Source organism: Mustelus asterias, chromosome 17, assembly GCF_964213995.1.
Source record: "Mustelus asterias chromosome 17, sMusAst1.hap1.1, whole genome shotgun sequence".
Classification (NCBI taxonomy): domain Eukaryota; kingdom Metazoa; phylum Chordata; class Chondrichthyes; order Carcharhiniformes; family Triakidae; genus Mustelus; species Mustelus asterias.
The window spans coordinates 74,037,093-74,051,879 of NC_135817.1; the positions used below are offsets into that span (position 1 = coordinate 74,037,093).

General features: G+C 43.2%; 1 protein-coding gene across 1 annotated transcript in view; it reads left to right on the top strand.

Moving 5' to 3' along the window:
• Positions 1-6,829: 6,829 nt before the first annotated feature.
• The window catches only part of polq (polymerase (DNA directed), theta), an 84,201-nt gene continuing 76,243 nt past the window's right edge, over positions 6,830-14,787 (top strand). Inside the window, exons 1-3 of the mRNA XM_078231902.1 lie at positions 6,830-6,912; positions 7,506-7,614; positions 13,727-14,474. Of these exons, the coding sequence (XP_078088028.1) occupies positions 6,830-6,912; positions 7,506-7,614; positions 13,727-14,474 (940 nt within the window). The remainder of the gene's footprint in view (positions 6,913-7,505; positions 7,615-13,726; positions 14,475-14,787) is intronic.

Consider the following 14,787-nt stretch of genomic DNA (forward strand, 5'->3'; position numbering starts at 1 on the left):
CATCCTGGGATTTTAATTTCAGGCCGTGTTTGATTTATTTTTGCCAGTTGGGCCAGCTGTCTGTGTGTCTGTTCAGAAAGTAGGTTTAGTGATGGTGGGGGAGAGAGGTCATGTCTGAGGGCAAGGGGAGTGAAGACATTGTGGAGTTTGGGAATATTGGTATTCACGGGGACAATGATTATGGTGTGGGGGTGCTGGGGGAGTCGGTGAGGTGTGATATTGCAGATCCCAGTGAGGGGGGATATCTATCGACAGGGTTAGTTTATTGTGCCTGGAAGAAACTCTCCTGCTCCTCCTGGCCCAGAAACAGTGCTCTAAAGGCACTTTCCTCATGGATACAATCCTCCTTGCCTCCTGATGGGTTTCTCAAGATCTGGCAAATCTTATCAACAGGAGTTTGAAAACAGAAACCCTTTAAAATGGAGGTATGCAGCCTCCTTAATGTTTTAAAGACTAACTCACCTCCTGAGAGCGATTGATCACCTGTGCCGTGTCCCACCTTCATTAAAACCAGAGGTCTGAGGTGGCTTGTGCTTTTATTTGAAAATAACAGAACTGTTTTATATTTTTAACAGTTTTGGAGCTAACATTGCCACCGCTAGGTCAGATGGCCCCATTCACTTCTAAATAGTTCTATATGAAGGTCAATCATAAGGGTGAATGCAGAATGCATAAATACTGAATGCGGTGAGAACATATTATTCTGCAAATATTCATTGAAAAGAATAGTGAAAGCTGAAACAGTCTGACAAATGTGCTCGAGGTTCCAAAGTTTACCTCTCAGTACAGTATACACGCTAAATAATGAAGAAAACCTCCACTAGTTGGATAGGAAGAGAATAGAAGGGACTAACCCTAGTTTATTCATGAAAACTTTATTGTTTTGTTTTATTGTTAGGTTGTGCTACTGTTTGTAAAACCAACTTATGCCAAAAGATGTAGCGAACATATTTATTTTACAACCTTCAATCGCACCTTCAACCTTCATTCTTGTCTGGCAAAAAGGAAATTGTTTGTACTTCCAAGACTGTGGGGTCACATTTTCTGGAAGATATGACCTTTCCTTTGACTTGTACAGTCTGCAGACGGGTATGTTGAAGTATCACTTAAAGTCAAACACATGTTTCGTTAATCTCGAATACCCTCAAACTGACCTGCTTGAACTTGAGCACATATGAGACTGAGTCTTCCCTGTTAGGAAATTATGCAATTTCCACCATAATTCAAACAACATAACCATCAACAAAATGATTTAAGAATTGACCACCTAATAACAAAAAAGAAGCAAGGTGCACATGATTCTGGGGATAGATTTCTAGATAATACTAACCAAAATTATTATACACAAACAGATTTAGCAGACTTTAATATTGTAACTGTCACCAAGCAATCATGTTTCTCCTGACTATCATGCCAGAACTGCCACATCTATCTGAGGCTCCATGGTTATGTGGAGTTGTAACTATTTGCATTATGATTAAATGAGTTCCCGTTCAGTCTCTGGCAGAACTTAGTTGGGTGGGAGAGTGGGGGTGGGGGGGGATAATATTTATTCTATTTAAGTGGCTGAATAGTAAGTGTGATAGACTGGTTGGCATGGTTTCAACTCACAAGCTGAAAGATTTGACCTGTTGTTCTGCACTGGTATTGGCATCTAAATTCTCTGAACGCCATGCAAAACTTTCTAAAGTTTTAGGCGCTGCAGTAAAATTTTAATTCAATAAAATATAACACAAACAATTTTGGAATATGGATTTTCTTACACTTTATCTAAATTAAGATTTTCTATGGACAATACTGTAATGAACATAGTATTGCACATTGCATGGGTTGTATTATGCACATTTCACTATGTTAATAATGTTAACATTTCTACTCACTTTTTGTTGATTTTAGTGGGCACACAATGTAAGTTTGCAAAATGCAGCTTTTGTTCAATATACTCATATACAATCTACAATACAATGCACTGGTTTTACATAGAAACATAGAAAAACTACAGCACAAAACAGGCCCTTCGGCCCCACAAGTTGTGCCGAACATATCCCTACCTTTTAGGCCTACCTATAACCCTCCATCCTATTAAGTCCCATATACTCATCCAGGAGTCTCTTAAAAGACCCTATTGAGTTTGCCTCCACCACCACTGACGGCAGCCGATTCCACTCGCCCACCACCCTCTGTGTGAAAAACTTCCCCCTAACATTCCCCCTGTACCTACCCGCCAGCACCTTAAACCTGTGTCCTCTCGTAGCAGCCATTTCCACCCTGGGAAAAAGCCTCTGAGAGTCCACCCGATCTATGCCTCTCAACATCTTATATACCTCTATTAGGTCTCCTCTCATCCTACGTCTCTCCAAGGAGAAACGAAAATGGCTGGACTTGCAGATAGTGAGGAACATTGTCAGAGGCTACAGAAGGATATAGATAGGCTGGAAATTTGGGCAAAGAAATGGCAGATGGAGTTCAATCCAGATGAATGCGAAGTGATGCATTTTGGTAGAACTAACGTAGTGGGGAGCTATATGATAAATGGCAGAACCATAAAGGGTGTAGATACACAGAGGGACCTGGGTGTGGAAGTCCACAGATCCTTGAAGGTGACGCCACAGGTGGAGAAGGTAGTGAATAAGGCATATGGCATGCTTGCCTTTATAGGACGGGGCATAGAGTATAAAAGTTGGGGTCTGATGTTGCAGTTGTATAGAACGTTGGTTCGGCCGCATTTGGAATACTGCGCCCAGTTCTGGTCGCCACACTACCGGAAGGACGTGGAGGCTTTAGAGAGAGTGCAGAGGAGGTTTACCAGGATGTTGCCTGGTATGGAAGGCCTTAGTTATGAGGAGAGATTGGGTAAACTGGGGTTGTTCTCACTGGAAAGACGGAGGATGAGGGGTGACCTAATAGAGGTGTATAAAATTATGAAAGGCATAGATAGGGTGAACGGTGGGAAGCTTTTTCCCAGATCGGTGGTGACATTCACGAGGGGTCATAGGTTCATGGTGAGGGGGGGGGAGGTTTAACACGGATATCAGAAGGACGTATTTTACACAGAGGGTGGTGGGGGCCTGGAATGTGCTGCCAGGCAAGGTGGTGGAGGCGGACACACTGGGAACATCTAAGACTTATCTAGATAGCCACATGAACGGAGTGGGAATGGAGGGATACAAAAGAATGGTCTAGTTTGGACCAGTGAGCGGCGCGGGCTTGGAGGGCCGAAGGGCCTGTTCCTGTGCTGTATTGTTCTTTGTTGTTCTGAAAAGACCGAGCTCCCTCAGCCTATCCTCATAAGGCATGCCACTCAATCCAGGCAACATCCTTGTAAATCACCTCTGCACCCTTTCAATCTTTTCCACATCTTTCCTGTAATGAGGCGACCAGAACTGAGCACAATACTCCAAGTGGGGTCTGACGAGGGTCTTATATAGCTGCATCATTATCCCCGGACTCCTAAACTCAATCCCTCGATTGATAAAGGCCAGCACACCATACGCCTTCTTAACCACCTCCTCCACCTGCAGGGCCAATTTTAGAGTCCTATGGACCTGGACCCCAAGGTCCTTCTGATCCTCTACAGTACTAAGAGTCTTTCCCTTTATATTGTACTCTTTCATCCCATTTGACGTGCCAAAATGGACCACTACGCATTTATCTGGGCTGAAGTCCATCTGCCACTTCTCCGCCCAACCTTGCATCCTATCTATGTCCCTCTGTAACTTCTGACATCCCTCCAGACTATCCACAACCCCACCAACCTTCGTGTCGTCGGCAAACTTACCAACCCATCCCTCCACTTCCTCATCCAGGTCATTTATGAAAATGACAAACAGCAAGGGTCCCAGAACAGATCCCTGGGGCACACCACTGGTGACCGATCTCCATTTAGAAAAAGACCTATCTATACACACTCTCTGCCTCCTTTGGGCAAACCAGTTGCGTTCTTCATTGAATGACTTTCAATTTGTCAATTTATTGTAGTCTTATCCTTGGCAGTGGGGCTTGTCCTATTTACTATTTTATTGCTCCGTTCCAAAACACATGTAATGACCCAAGATTTGGGCAAAGTCCATCACCACATAACAATTCTCAGTGTGTCAAAAAGGGGGATGAAATACAGCTTTTTATGCAGATTCAGGCAATCATTATGTGCTGTCATGGTGATTTTTGTCAGGAAAATACTGTATATCCACCGAAGAGAAACTTGAAACTCAACATAATGTCTTGTTATTATGAAGTATTTTTAATAGTTACTCATTAGATAAATATTTGCTGCAACTGAAAATACAGTTCTGTAATTCTATAGTAATCAATAAAGTACAAATAACATTTGGTTCGTTTTTCTTCACTGATAAAAAAAAAGTGAAAGGGTAATATTGTGATGGGAAAATAAGTGTCACTTTTTTCAGAACTAGTGTATACACACATTTAATTTAGAAACATAATAGAACAAAATATAAATAAAAATGATCAACTATAGAAATTAAAATGTGTTAATAGGAACATTTGCAATGTACAATTTTGCAGAAAATCAAAATCATTTTAAGTTCTGTTTAGTGCCTGACAAACTTAACACTCATAGCTGTTTACATGTAGAAACAGGCGATTATGTTTTTAAATACCAATTTCTTCCAATGTTCCTTACATCTTTTGAAATTATAAACTCTTACTGAAGTGACCAATCTGCCAACAGATTTGAACAGGGAGAATTGGGGAAATTTAATTCAGTAAGTAATTTACTTAGGAGCAGTAAATTATTAGAGGTAACGTCAAAGCAACTAGGAGATGGGAGACGTAAGAACGTTGAATTTAGAATAAGTCCAGTGGAAGTGGATCATTCCGGATCTATCCATCCTTACACACTGGTAATGAAATTCACTGTTTAAAGGCTAACAATGTGGGCTATTTTGATACACCTTAATCATAAGAGAATGAACAAAAACCTATAAAGGCAAAGATAGTATTGAGACCTGAGGGAGCACTAGAGATAATCTGGCAGTGGTTACAAGAATCTGGGAGTATTTTCCTTGCAGGTGACAAAACTGTGGAGTTGAATTTCCTGACGGTATATAGAATCATAGAATCCCTACAGTGCAGAAGGAGGCCATTTGGCCCATCGAGTCTGCACTGACCACAATCCCACCCAGGCTCTATTCCCATAACCACATATTTACCCTGCTAATCCCCTGACACGATGATCAATTTAACATGGCCAATCCACCTAACCCGCATATCTTTGGAACGTGAAAGCACCCAGAGGAACACCACACCGACACGGGGAGAATGTGTAAACTCCACACAGTGACCCGAGGCCGGAATTGAACCTGGGTCCCTGGCGCTGTGAGGCAGCAGTGCTGATCACTGTGCTGCCCAATATTGGTAGTTTTGTTGAGAAAAGCTTTTGCATGGGTGGCACGGTGGCACAGCGGTTAGCACTGCTGCCTCACTGCACCTGGGGTCTGGGTTCAATTCCTGGCTTGGGTCACTGTCTGTATGGAGTTTGCACGTTCTCCCCATGTCTGCGTGGGTTTCCTCCGGGTGCTCCGGTTTCCTCCCACAGTCCAAAAGACGTGCTGGTTGATGCATTGACCTGAACAGGCGCCAGAGTGTGGCGACTAGGGGAGTTTCATAGTAACTTCATTGCAGTGTCAATGTAAGCCTTACTTGTGACATTTTCTGAGCCTGGGGACAGGGGTGGCAGGAAATTTCGTAGCGGTTTTATAAGTCAGAGCTAATAATTCGGCTCCTCTCTGAACAGCCAGCCACGTTTTAAATATAAAGCTTCATTCCGGAAGTTAATTTACCCTCATAAAAATTAAATGAACAGTTGAAAGCAGATTCTGAATCCATTTCGCACTTCACTCCCCCAAGGCCTTGTCAAGTGGAGCAGGGGGAACAGTTTGTTAGGCGGACCGGGAGACGCTGCCGGGGGAACAGTTTGTCAGGCGGACCGGGAGACGCTGCCGGGGGAACAGTTTGTTAGGCGGACCGGGAGACGCTGCCGGGGGGAACAGTTTGTTAGGCGGACCGGGAGACGCTGCCGGGGGGAACAGTTTGTCAGGCGGACCGGGAGATGCTGCCGTGGGGAACAGTTTGTCAGGCGGACCGGGAGACGCTGCCGGGGGAACAGTTTGTTAGGCGGACCGGGAGACGCTGCCGGGGGGAACAGTTTGTTAGGCGGACCGGGAGTCGCTGCCGGGGGGAACAGTTTGTCAGGCGGACCGGGAGATGCTGCCGTGGGGAACGGTTTGTCAGGCGGACCGGGAGATGCTGCCGGGGGGACAGTTTGTCAGACGGACCGGGAGATGCTGCCGGGGGGACAGTTTGTTAGGCGGACCGGAAGACGCTGCCGGGGGGAACAGTTTGTCAGGCGGACCGGGAGGTGCTACCGGGGGAAGGGGATCAGTGGCGGAACCGGTTGTGTTTCCGGTGGCGGTCTTTTTGAAATACTTGGCGCAAAGAGGTGGGAAAGAGCCGGTTGTCCACATTCAAACCGAACATGTCCTGAAATCTGAGCATCAACACCGGGCTGTGATAAACCACCTCTCCCCCAATAAAATATAAACCCCCAGCAATAGATAAAATACCCAATGAAAAGGGACTGAACCGAGAGGATGGGAAATTAACCTTTCATAATTTATATTGTTCGATTACAGTGAGCAGCAAATCTCATCTGTTCACAAAGTGTGACCTGCCGATCTTTATATATGATTGTTATAAATATTGAACATGTCTGTTTGCTAATGTAGATATTTTGGAAGTCAAGGGTGAAAATCGAAAGGCTTTCCGAGTCTCCGCATCCTCAGGGAACTTACAGATTCAATGAATAGCAATGACCAACAAAGAAACTATTCCAGCCACCAGGAGCCGGCAACGATTTCTGGGGCAACATCGAATATCCATTCGAAAGCAAAGGTAAGAACCTCCTGTTGTTTTTCTTTCTTGCAATGCGAGCCTTCATTCTCAGTCAGCCTAGTTTCTCGGCCACTGCAGAGGACGCCCATTGTGGGATTGCAGTCGCCTAGACTGGGTAGGAGAGTAAAGTTTATTTATTAGTCACAGTGGCACAGTGGTTAGCACTGCTGCCTCACAGCGCCAGGGACCCGGGTTCGATTCCCGGCTTGGGTCAATGCTGTGTGGAGTTTGCACGTTCTCCCCGTGTCTGCGTGGGTTTCCTCCGGGTGCTCCGGTTTCCCCCCACAGTCTGAAAGACGTGCGGGTTAGGTGCATTGACCCAAACAGGCGCCGGAGTGTGGCGACTAGAGGAATTTCACAGTAACTTCATTGCAGCGTTAATGTAAGCCTTACTTGTGACAGTAATAAATAAATTTTACTTTTACTTTAGTTTAATTCCTGCTTCTGTATTTCTGAATGAATGAGTGAATGGTAGTGTACATTGGAATTCTCTGCTTTGCCTTACTGGGACATGCATCTATCTTGGGTTGGTGGAGTATTAAACTGATTAGTGCAAGAGTTAATCGAGGCCTTTTAAAAAAATTTTCTAGCAGTGTGGATTCACCTTCCCTAAACCTTCGCCGCTCAGGCCGCTTACAGCAGCGAGTTCACATGCGAAGCTCAAATGGCAAGGAAAATCACACTGATGGGACCCAAGCCAAGGTAAGTTGCAGAGAACACTGAAAAGCAATCATACAATTTGGGGCTAAAGTTTCTTCAAAGAGCTGAATAGCAAATACCTATTACTCTTAATAAAACAAAGATGATCAAGTGAGAAACATGGTTTGGACAATTAAGATGGTGATGACTGTTTTGGTAGTTTCTGGAGGAAGAGCTCGGAACACTTGGGCATTATGACAAGTCAGAGCCAATGAAGAAAGGGGTAAATTTTGCCTTTCAGCAAGTTGTGAAACATCACAGAATTGTTACAGTGCAGAAGGAGGTCATTTGGCCCATTGTGTCTGCACCAGCTCTCTGAATGAACACTTGGTGCCATTCTCCCCATTAGCTTGCACATTCTTCCTTTTCAGATAACTGTCTATTTCCCTTTTGAATGCTTTGAATGAACCTGCCTCCACCACACTCTCAGGCAATGTGCTCCGGACCCTAACTACTCGCTTGTGTTAAGTTTTTCCTCATGTCTCCTCAGTTTAATCTCTCCTCATAAGTCAACCCTTTCATCACCAGAATCAATCTGGTGAACTGCCTCCAATATCACCACATCTATCCTCAAAAAAGGAGATCAAAACTGGACACAATACTCCAGATGTGGTCTCACCAACACCCTATACAATTGCAACAACACTTCTCTACTTTTATACTCCAGTCTCTTTGCAATAAATGCCAACATCCCATTTGCCTTTTTTATTACATGCGGTACCTGCATACCGACTTTGTGATTTATGAACATAGACACCTGTCTCTGTCCGGACGCATTTTGAATCTGCTTTCTATTTCTTCTGCCAAAATGGACAACTTCACACTTATCCATATTAAACTCCATCTGCCAAATTTTGGTCCATTCTCCTAGGCTATCTATATCTGTATATCTTTATATCCTCCTTACTGCCTGCTTTCCCACCTATTTTAGTATCATCCACAAATTTTGCTATGTTACGACCGTTTACATAGATTATAAACAGTTGAGGTCTGTGGACTGACCTCTGCGGCACCCTGCTAGTTACATTTCGCCAACCAGAGAAGGACCCATTTATTTCAATCCTCTGCTTTTTGTCAATCCTCAATCCAATCCAGTACTTTATCCCCAATCCCCCGCAATGCAGCACCTTATCAAACGCCTTTAGGAATCTCTTATTCAGTGAATGGACTTCATACAATTGAGATGATGTTTGTGGTTGTCAAACTAGAGTACAACAGAAAGCTAGCTAGAAATATAAAAACATAGTAGAATTTCTGTAGATGTTTAAAAAGAAAAGAGTTAACAAAGTTAACGTTGGTCCGTGAGGAACTGAGTCTGGGAATTAATAATGGAAAATTAGGAGATGGCAGTTGAATTGAACCGGTATTTTTAATCAGTCTTCACTGTGGAGGATACAAGTGATCCAGAAAAAGCTGTAAATCAGGAACTGTAAGGAAGAGAGGAACTCAAGAAAATTGCAATTACCTGGGAATTGGTACTGAGCAAATGTTGGAGCTGCAGTTTGACAAGTCCTTGGTCCTGATGGACTTCACCCTAGGGTCTTAAAAGAAGTGGCACTGAGATAGGTGATACATTGATTTTAATTTTCCAAAATTTCCTACATTTGGGGAAGGTTCCATTCAATTGGAAAATAGCAAATGTAACTCCTTTATTAAAAACGGGAGGGAGATAGAAAGCAAGAAAATCCAGACCGATTACCTTAATATGTCATAGGGAAAATGTTGGAAGCTATTATTAAAGAAGTTACAGCAAGGCACTTGATAAATTCAAGTTAATCAGGCAGAGTCAACATGGGTACCTTGCCTTTGACAAGGTACCGCATGGTAGGTTATTGCATAAGGTTAAATCTCACGGGATCCAGGGTGAGGTATCTAAATGGATAAAAAATGGACAGAAGCCAGAGGGTGGTTGTAGAGGGTTGTTTTTCAAACTGGAGGCCTGTGACCAGCGGTGTGCCTCAGGGATCAGTGCTGGGTCCACTGTTATTTGTCATTTATATTAATGATTTGGATGAGAATATAGGAGGCATGGTTAGTAAGTTTGCAGATGACACTAAGATTGGTGGCATAGTGGACAGTGAAGAAAGTTATCTCCAATTGTAACGGAATCTTGATCAATTGGGTCAGTGGACTGACGAATGGCCGATGGAGTTTAATTTAGACAAATGCGAGGTGATGTATTTTGGTAGATTGAACCAGGGTAGGACTTACTCAGTTAATGGTAGGGCATTGGGGAGAGTTACAGAACAAAGAGATCTAGGAACACATGTTCATATCTCCTTGAAAGTGGAGTCACAGGTGGACAGAGTGGTGAAGAAGGTATTCAGCATTCTTGGTTTCATCGGTCAGAACATTGAATACAGGAGTTGGAACGTTTTGTTGAAGTTGTACAAGACATTGGTAAGGCCACACTTGGAATACTGTGTGCAATCCTGGTCACCCTATTATAGAAAGGATATTATTAAACTAGAAAGAGTGCAGAAAAGATTTACTAGGATGCTACCGGGACTTGATGGATTGAGTTATAAGGAGAGGCTGGATAGACTGGGACTTTTTCTCTGTAGCGTAGGAGGCTGAGGGGTGATCTTATAGAGGTCTATAAAATAATGAGGGGCACAGATCAGCTAGATAGTCAACATCTTTTCCCAAAGATAGGGAAGTCTAAAACTAGAGGGCATAGGTTTAAGGTGAGAGGGGAGAGATTCAAAAGGGTCCAGAGGGGCAATTTTTTCACACACAGGGTGATGAGTGTCTGGAACGAGCTGCCAGAGGTAGTAGTAGAGGCGGGTACAATTTTGTCTTTTAAAAAGCATTTAGATAGTTACATGGGTACGATGGGTATAGAGGGATATGGGCCAAATGCGGGCAATTGGGATTAGCTTAGGGGTTTTAAAAAAGAAAGGGCGGCATGGACAAGTTGGACCGAAGGGCCTGTTTCCATGCTGTAAACCTCTATGACTGTATGGCTTTGTGAAAGGGAAATCATGCTTAACCAGTTTATTGGAGTACTTTGTGTAACAGGTGCTGTGTATACAGAGGAACATGGTGGATGTACTGTATTTAGATTTCCAGAAGGCATTTGATAAAGTGTCACAAAGTTTATTGTGGAAAATAAAAGTTCATGGAGTAGGGGGTAATGTATCGACAGAAATAGAAGATTGACTCGCTAACAGGAAACAGAGTTGGCATAAATGGATAATTTTACAATTAGCAGGATGTGATAAGTGGTGTGCCACAGGGACCAGTGCTGGGACCTCAGTCTTTTACAATCTATATAAATGATTTGGATGAAGAGACCAAAGGTATGGTTGTTAAATTTGTTGATTACGCAAAAAGGTAGGAAAATAAGTTGTGAAGAGGACATAAGGACGCAATAAAAGGATGTCAATAGGTTAAGTGAATGGGCAAAGATCTTGCAAATAGATTGGCAAATGTAAAATTAACGGGTAAATGTGGAAAGGATGTTTCCTCTTGTAGGACAATCTAGAACAGGGGGGGGGCTCACTGTTTAAAGAAGAGGAATTGTTCATTTAAGACAGATGATTTTTTTCTCTGAGCTTAAGTAAAGTAAAGTTTATTTATTAGTGTCACAAGTAAGGCTTCCATTAACACTGCAATGAAAAGTTACTGTGAAATCCCCCGAGTTGCCACAGTCCGCCGCCGCCTGTTTGGGTCAATGCACCTAACCAGCACGCCTTTCAGACTGTGGGAGGAAACTGGAGCACCCGGAGGAAACCCACGCAGACACGGGGAGAACGTGCAAACTCCTCACGGACAGTGACCCAAGCCAGGAATCGAACTCTGGTCCCTGGCGCTGTGAACCACCAGCATCACCAATCGTTTGGTATCAATATCTTTTGGTGAAGACCCTACCTGTGGAATGTCGGTTGGTTGTACGTTGCTGTTGATCAGGCAAAATCCTAGAAGAAGAGGAGCTGAAATTTTTTGCAAAGAAAGCAGAGTTTTGACAGACTTTTGTGACTAAAGTGATGAGCTTTATGCTGATTGGACTGCTGAGCCAATTCCTAAAATCTGCCCACGTTGTATCTGCCATTTAACGAGTAATTTACAGGTTTCTCATCGAGCACAATCTGTCTGTCAATTCATGTTTAACTCTTATTGTTTCTGGGCTTTACAGAATACATGATTAACTGAGATAGTATTTAGCCTTTGTTATATTTGACTCTTGTATGGTGAAAAGATTTTCTGTTTTAAGCTGTGGAATCTTATGGCTTCATTCTTTTAGTAAATAACTGAGATTTTGGATTCCTTCTACCTTTGAAAAGGAAGTTTCTGATCTCGACTGAGATTGTAACATTGGTATCCCAGTAGCTATCGTCTTCTCTTTCTGCTGTGTATTTCTATACTCTCAGACTGCCAGAGGAGGTTTACAAGAATGATCCCTGGTATGAAGAGCTTGTCGTATGAGGAACGGTTGAGGACTCTGGGTCTGTACTCGTTGGAGTTTAGAAGGATGAGGAGGGACCTCATTGAAACTTACAGGATACTGCGAGGCCTGGATAGAGTGGATGCGGAGAGGATGTTTCCACTAGTAGGAAAAACTAGAACCAGAGGGCACAACCTCAGGCTAAAGGGAGGATCCTTTAAAACAGAGATGAGGAGGAATTTCTTCAGCCAGAGAGTGGTGAATCTGTGGAACTCTTTGCCGCAGAAGGTAGTGGAGGCCAGGTCATTGAGTGTCTCTAAGATAGAGGTCGATTAGGTTCTTGATTAATAAGGGGATCGGGGTTATGGGGAAAAGGCAGGAGAATGGGGATGAGAAAAATATCAGCCATGATTGAATGGCGGAGCAGACTCGATGGGCCGAGTGGCCTAATTCTGCGCCTATGTCTTATGGTCATACATTGCATGTAGACCCCGTTTTTAAAATGTTTTTTTTAGATGACTATCCAGTACACCAGCTTATCTCACTCTGAGCTTACATTTCACCTTTCCCATGTGATCTTCATGTACCTTCTAGAACAGTTCTTTCTGCATCACTTTGGGTATGGTTATTCCGGACCCCAACAACAAAACACCACCTCCTAGTGAGAAGTCATCTCCAACATTGCCACATTGCTGCCTGTCTGTTTGCTGTAACTTGTCAGGATCACTTGCTGAGAGAGCATTTGTAACTCTTCATTTTTACTGTCCTCACCTCTAACTTGATTCCACGTTCATGGTGTTACTTTCACGAGGTGATAGATCTTTATATCTAGAGCATTCATCATCCACTCATTCTAGCCTTGGATTACTGTTAATAATATTGTATAAACATCAGCTGAATGGCCTCCTTCAGTGCCACAAATCATTCTATGTTTCCATGATATAAATAGCAAACCAGTTGCAAATGCTGAACAATGAAAGTTAAACGGAAGATTCAAAAGGAATGAACAACCTTTAGATTATTCCCAGCACAGACATCTTTCCCTTGCTATTTCTTCTTTCTGTCCAGATTGATTCTACGTCATTATCTCCAGTGCTTATACCATTTCTCACTACTGATTTCTTCCTTTACTAGCAAAGCTACACCACCACCTTTTCCTTTCTATCTATTCTTCCAAAATACTGAGTACCCTTAGATATTCAGTTCCTAAACCTGGTTTCCCTGCAACTGTGGCATTTTCTAGCTCGCCCCAAAGCTGGAAAATCCCGCCCGAGAGCAACAGACTTTTAAAGTTTATTTATTAATCACAAGTAGGCTTACATTCACACTGCAATAAAGTTACTGTGAAAATCCCCTAGTCACCACATTCCGACGCCTGCTCGGGTACACGGGGGGAAGAAATTAGCATGGCCAATTCACCTAACCAACACATCTTTCAGACTGTGGGAGGAAACCCACGCAGACATAGAACAGACACTGGGAGAATGTGCAAACTCCACACAGAAAGTGATCCAAGCCGGGAATCGAACCTGTGTCCCTGGCGCTGTGAGGCAGCAGTGCTAACCACTGTGCCGCCGTGCCCCCCACCCCTCCCTTTGCAAGATGAGTCCTGTGGCGGGTGGAATGGGAACATTCCGTAGATTTGTCTCGATTTGTGCTGTTAACTCATTCCGTTTATTCTGAATGCATGCAAAAACGCACGTCACATTTGCTTTCATTATCTTTCAGATTCCTGCTAATATTAAAGCATCATTTGGGAGCCCTGGCTCATCATTGTCACTCGATGATGAACTTATACAAGCAGCATTGGATCTTGAAAAAAACTGGAATGCTGGAATTCCAAGAGAAGATGTTTTAAAATCTCTATGTTTAAACAACATTAAGGAGACTTCCAATTCTAGTGGGGGCACAGTTGAAGAAGTTAATCAGATTAATCCTTCTAATGAAGACAAGAAGAGCTCAAGTTCTGCAGCAAGTAGTACTGTGGACCAGAAGAAAAGAATGGCATCTCCTGCGGAGACTAAGGACTCAACGGCTATTACAGGTCCTATCCTTGATTTGATCAATGAACCTTTGTATAGCAGCCGTAAAGAGTTGGTCAATGGGCGCAAGAGGGAAAGGCCTTTGTCTCTGAACAATCCAGATTCAGAAACCTCAGCACAACCTATTGCAAAGAAAGCGGTCGTTTCCCACAAGCGTTCGCCTGTCATTAATGAAGACCAGCAACTATCTTGTGTTCAGAAAAGTCAAAAGGCAAGAGCTGCGGTTAAAAGGCAGGTTAGAACTTCGCATCATCTGGGTAGAACTTTAGAAGCATCAAGAAATTCCATCGTGCTTAGTCCGGACTGCCAAAATCTGTTGCAAACAAGGAAGCTTTTTCAATCCAGTTGTTCCTTGCCTGTACTGACACCACCCCCTGGCCTCAGTCAAAGTTTGTTAGATGGCAGCAAACTCAGTGAGTCCCTAACAGCAACAGGTACAGTCTATATTAAGCAAATTAAACAATACAAAATATAATTGTTATTCCACTAATTTTCTTGAGAAACAAATTGGCAATGTCTTTGAAAGTAAACACTTAGGCACCGATCTTCTGTCACAGCTTCTAACGGGGTCGTATTTACTCGATTAATCTCTGGTTCCGTCCTAGTCTGTTTACTAAAGCATGCATTTGAGGCTGCATTAGTCACTTATTTTTGCGAAATTGTTGGAAGATGTCAGTTTGTCAGGTCCCTTTTGTTTTTACGTTTCCTTATGTCACACCATTTGGATACCTTTCCTTCACTTTCCAA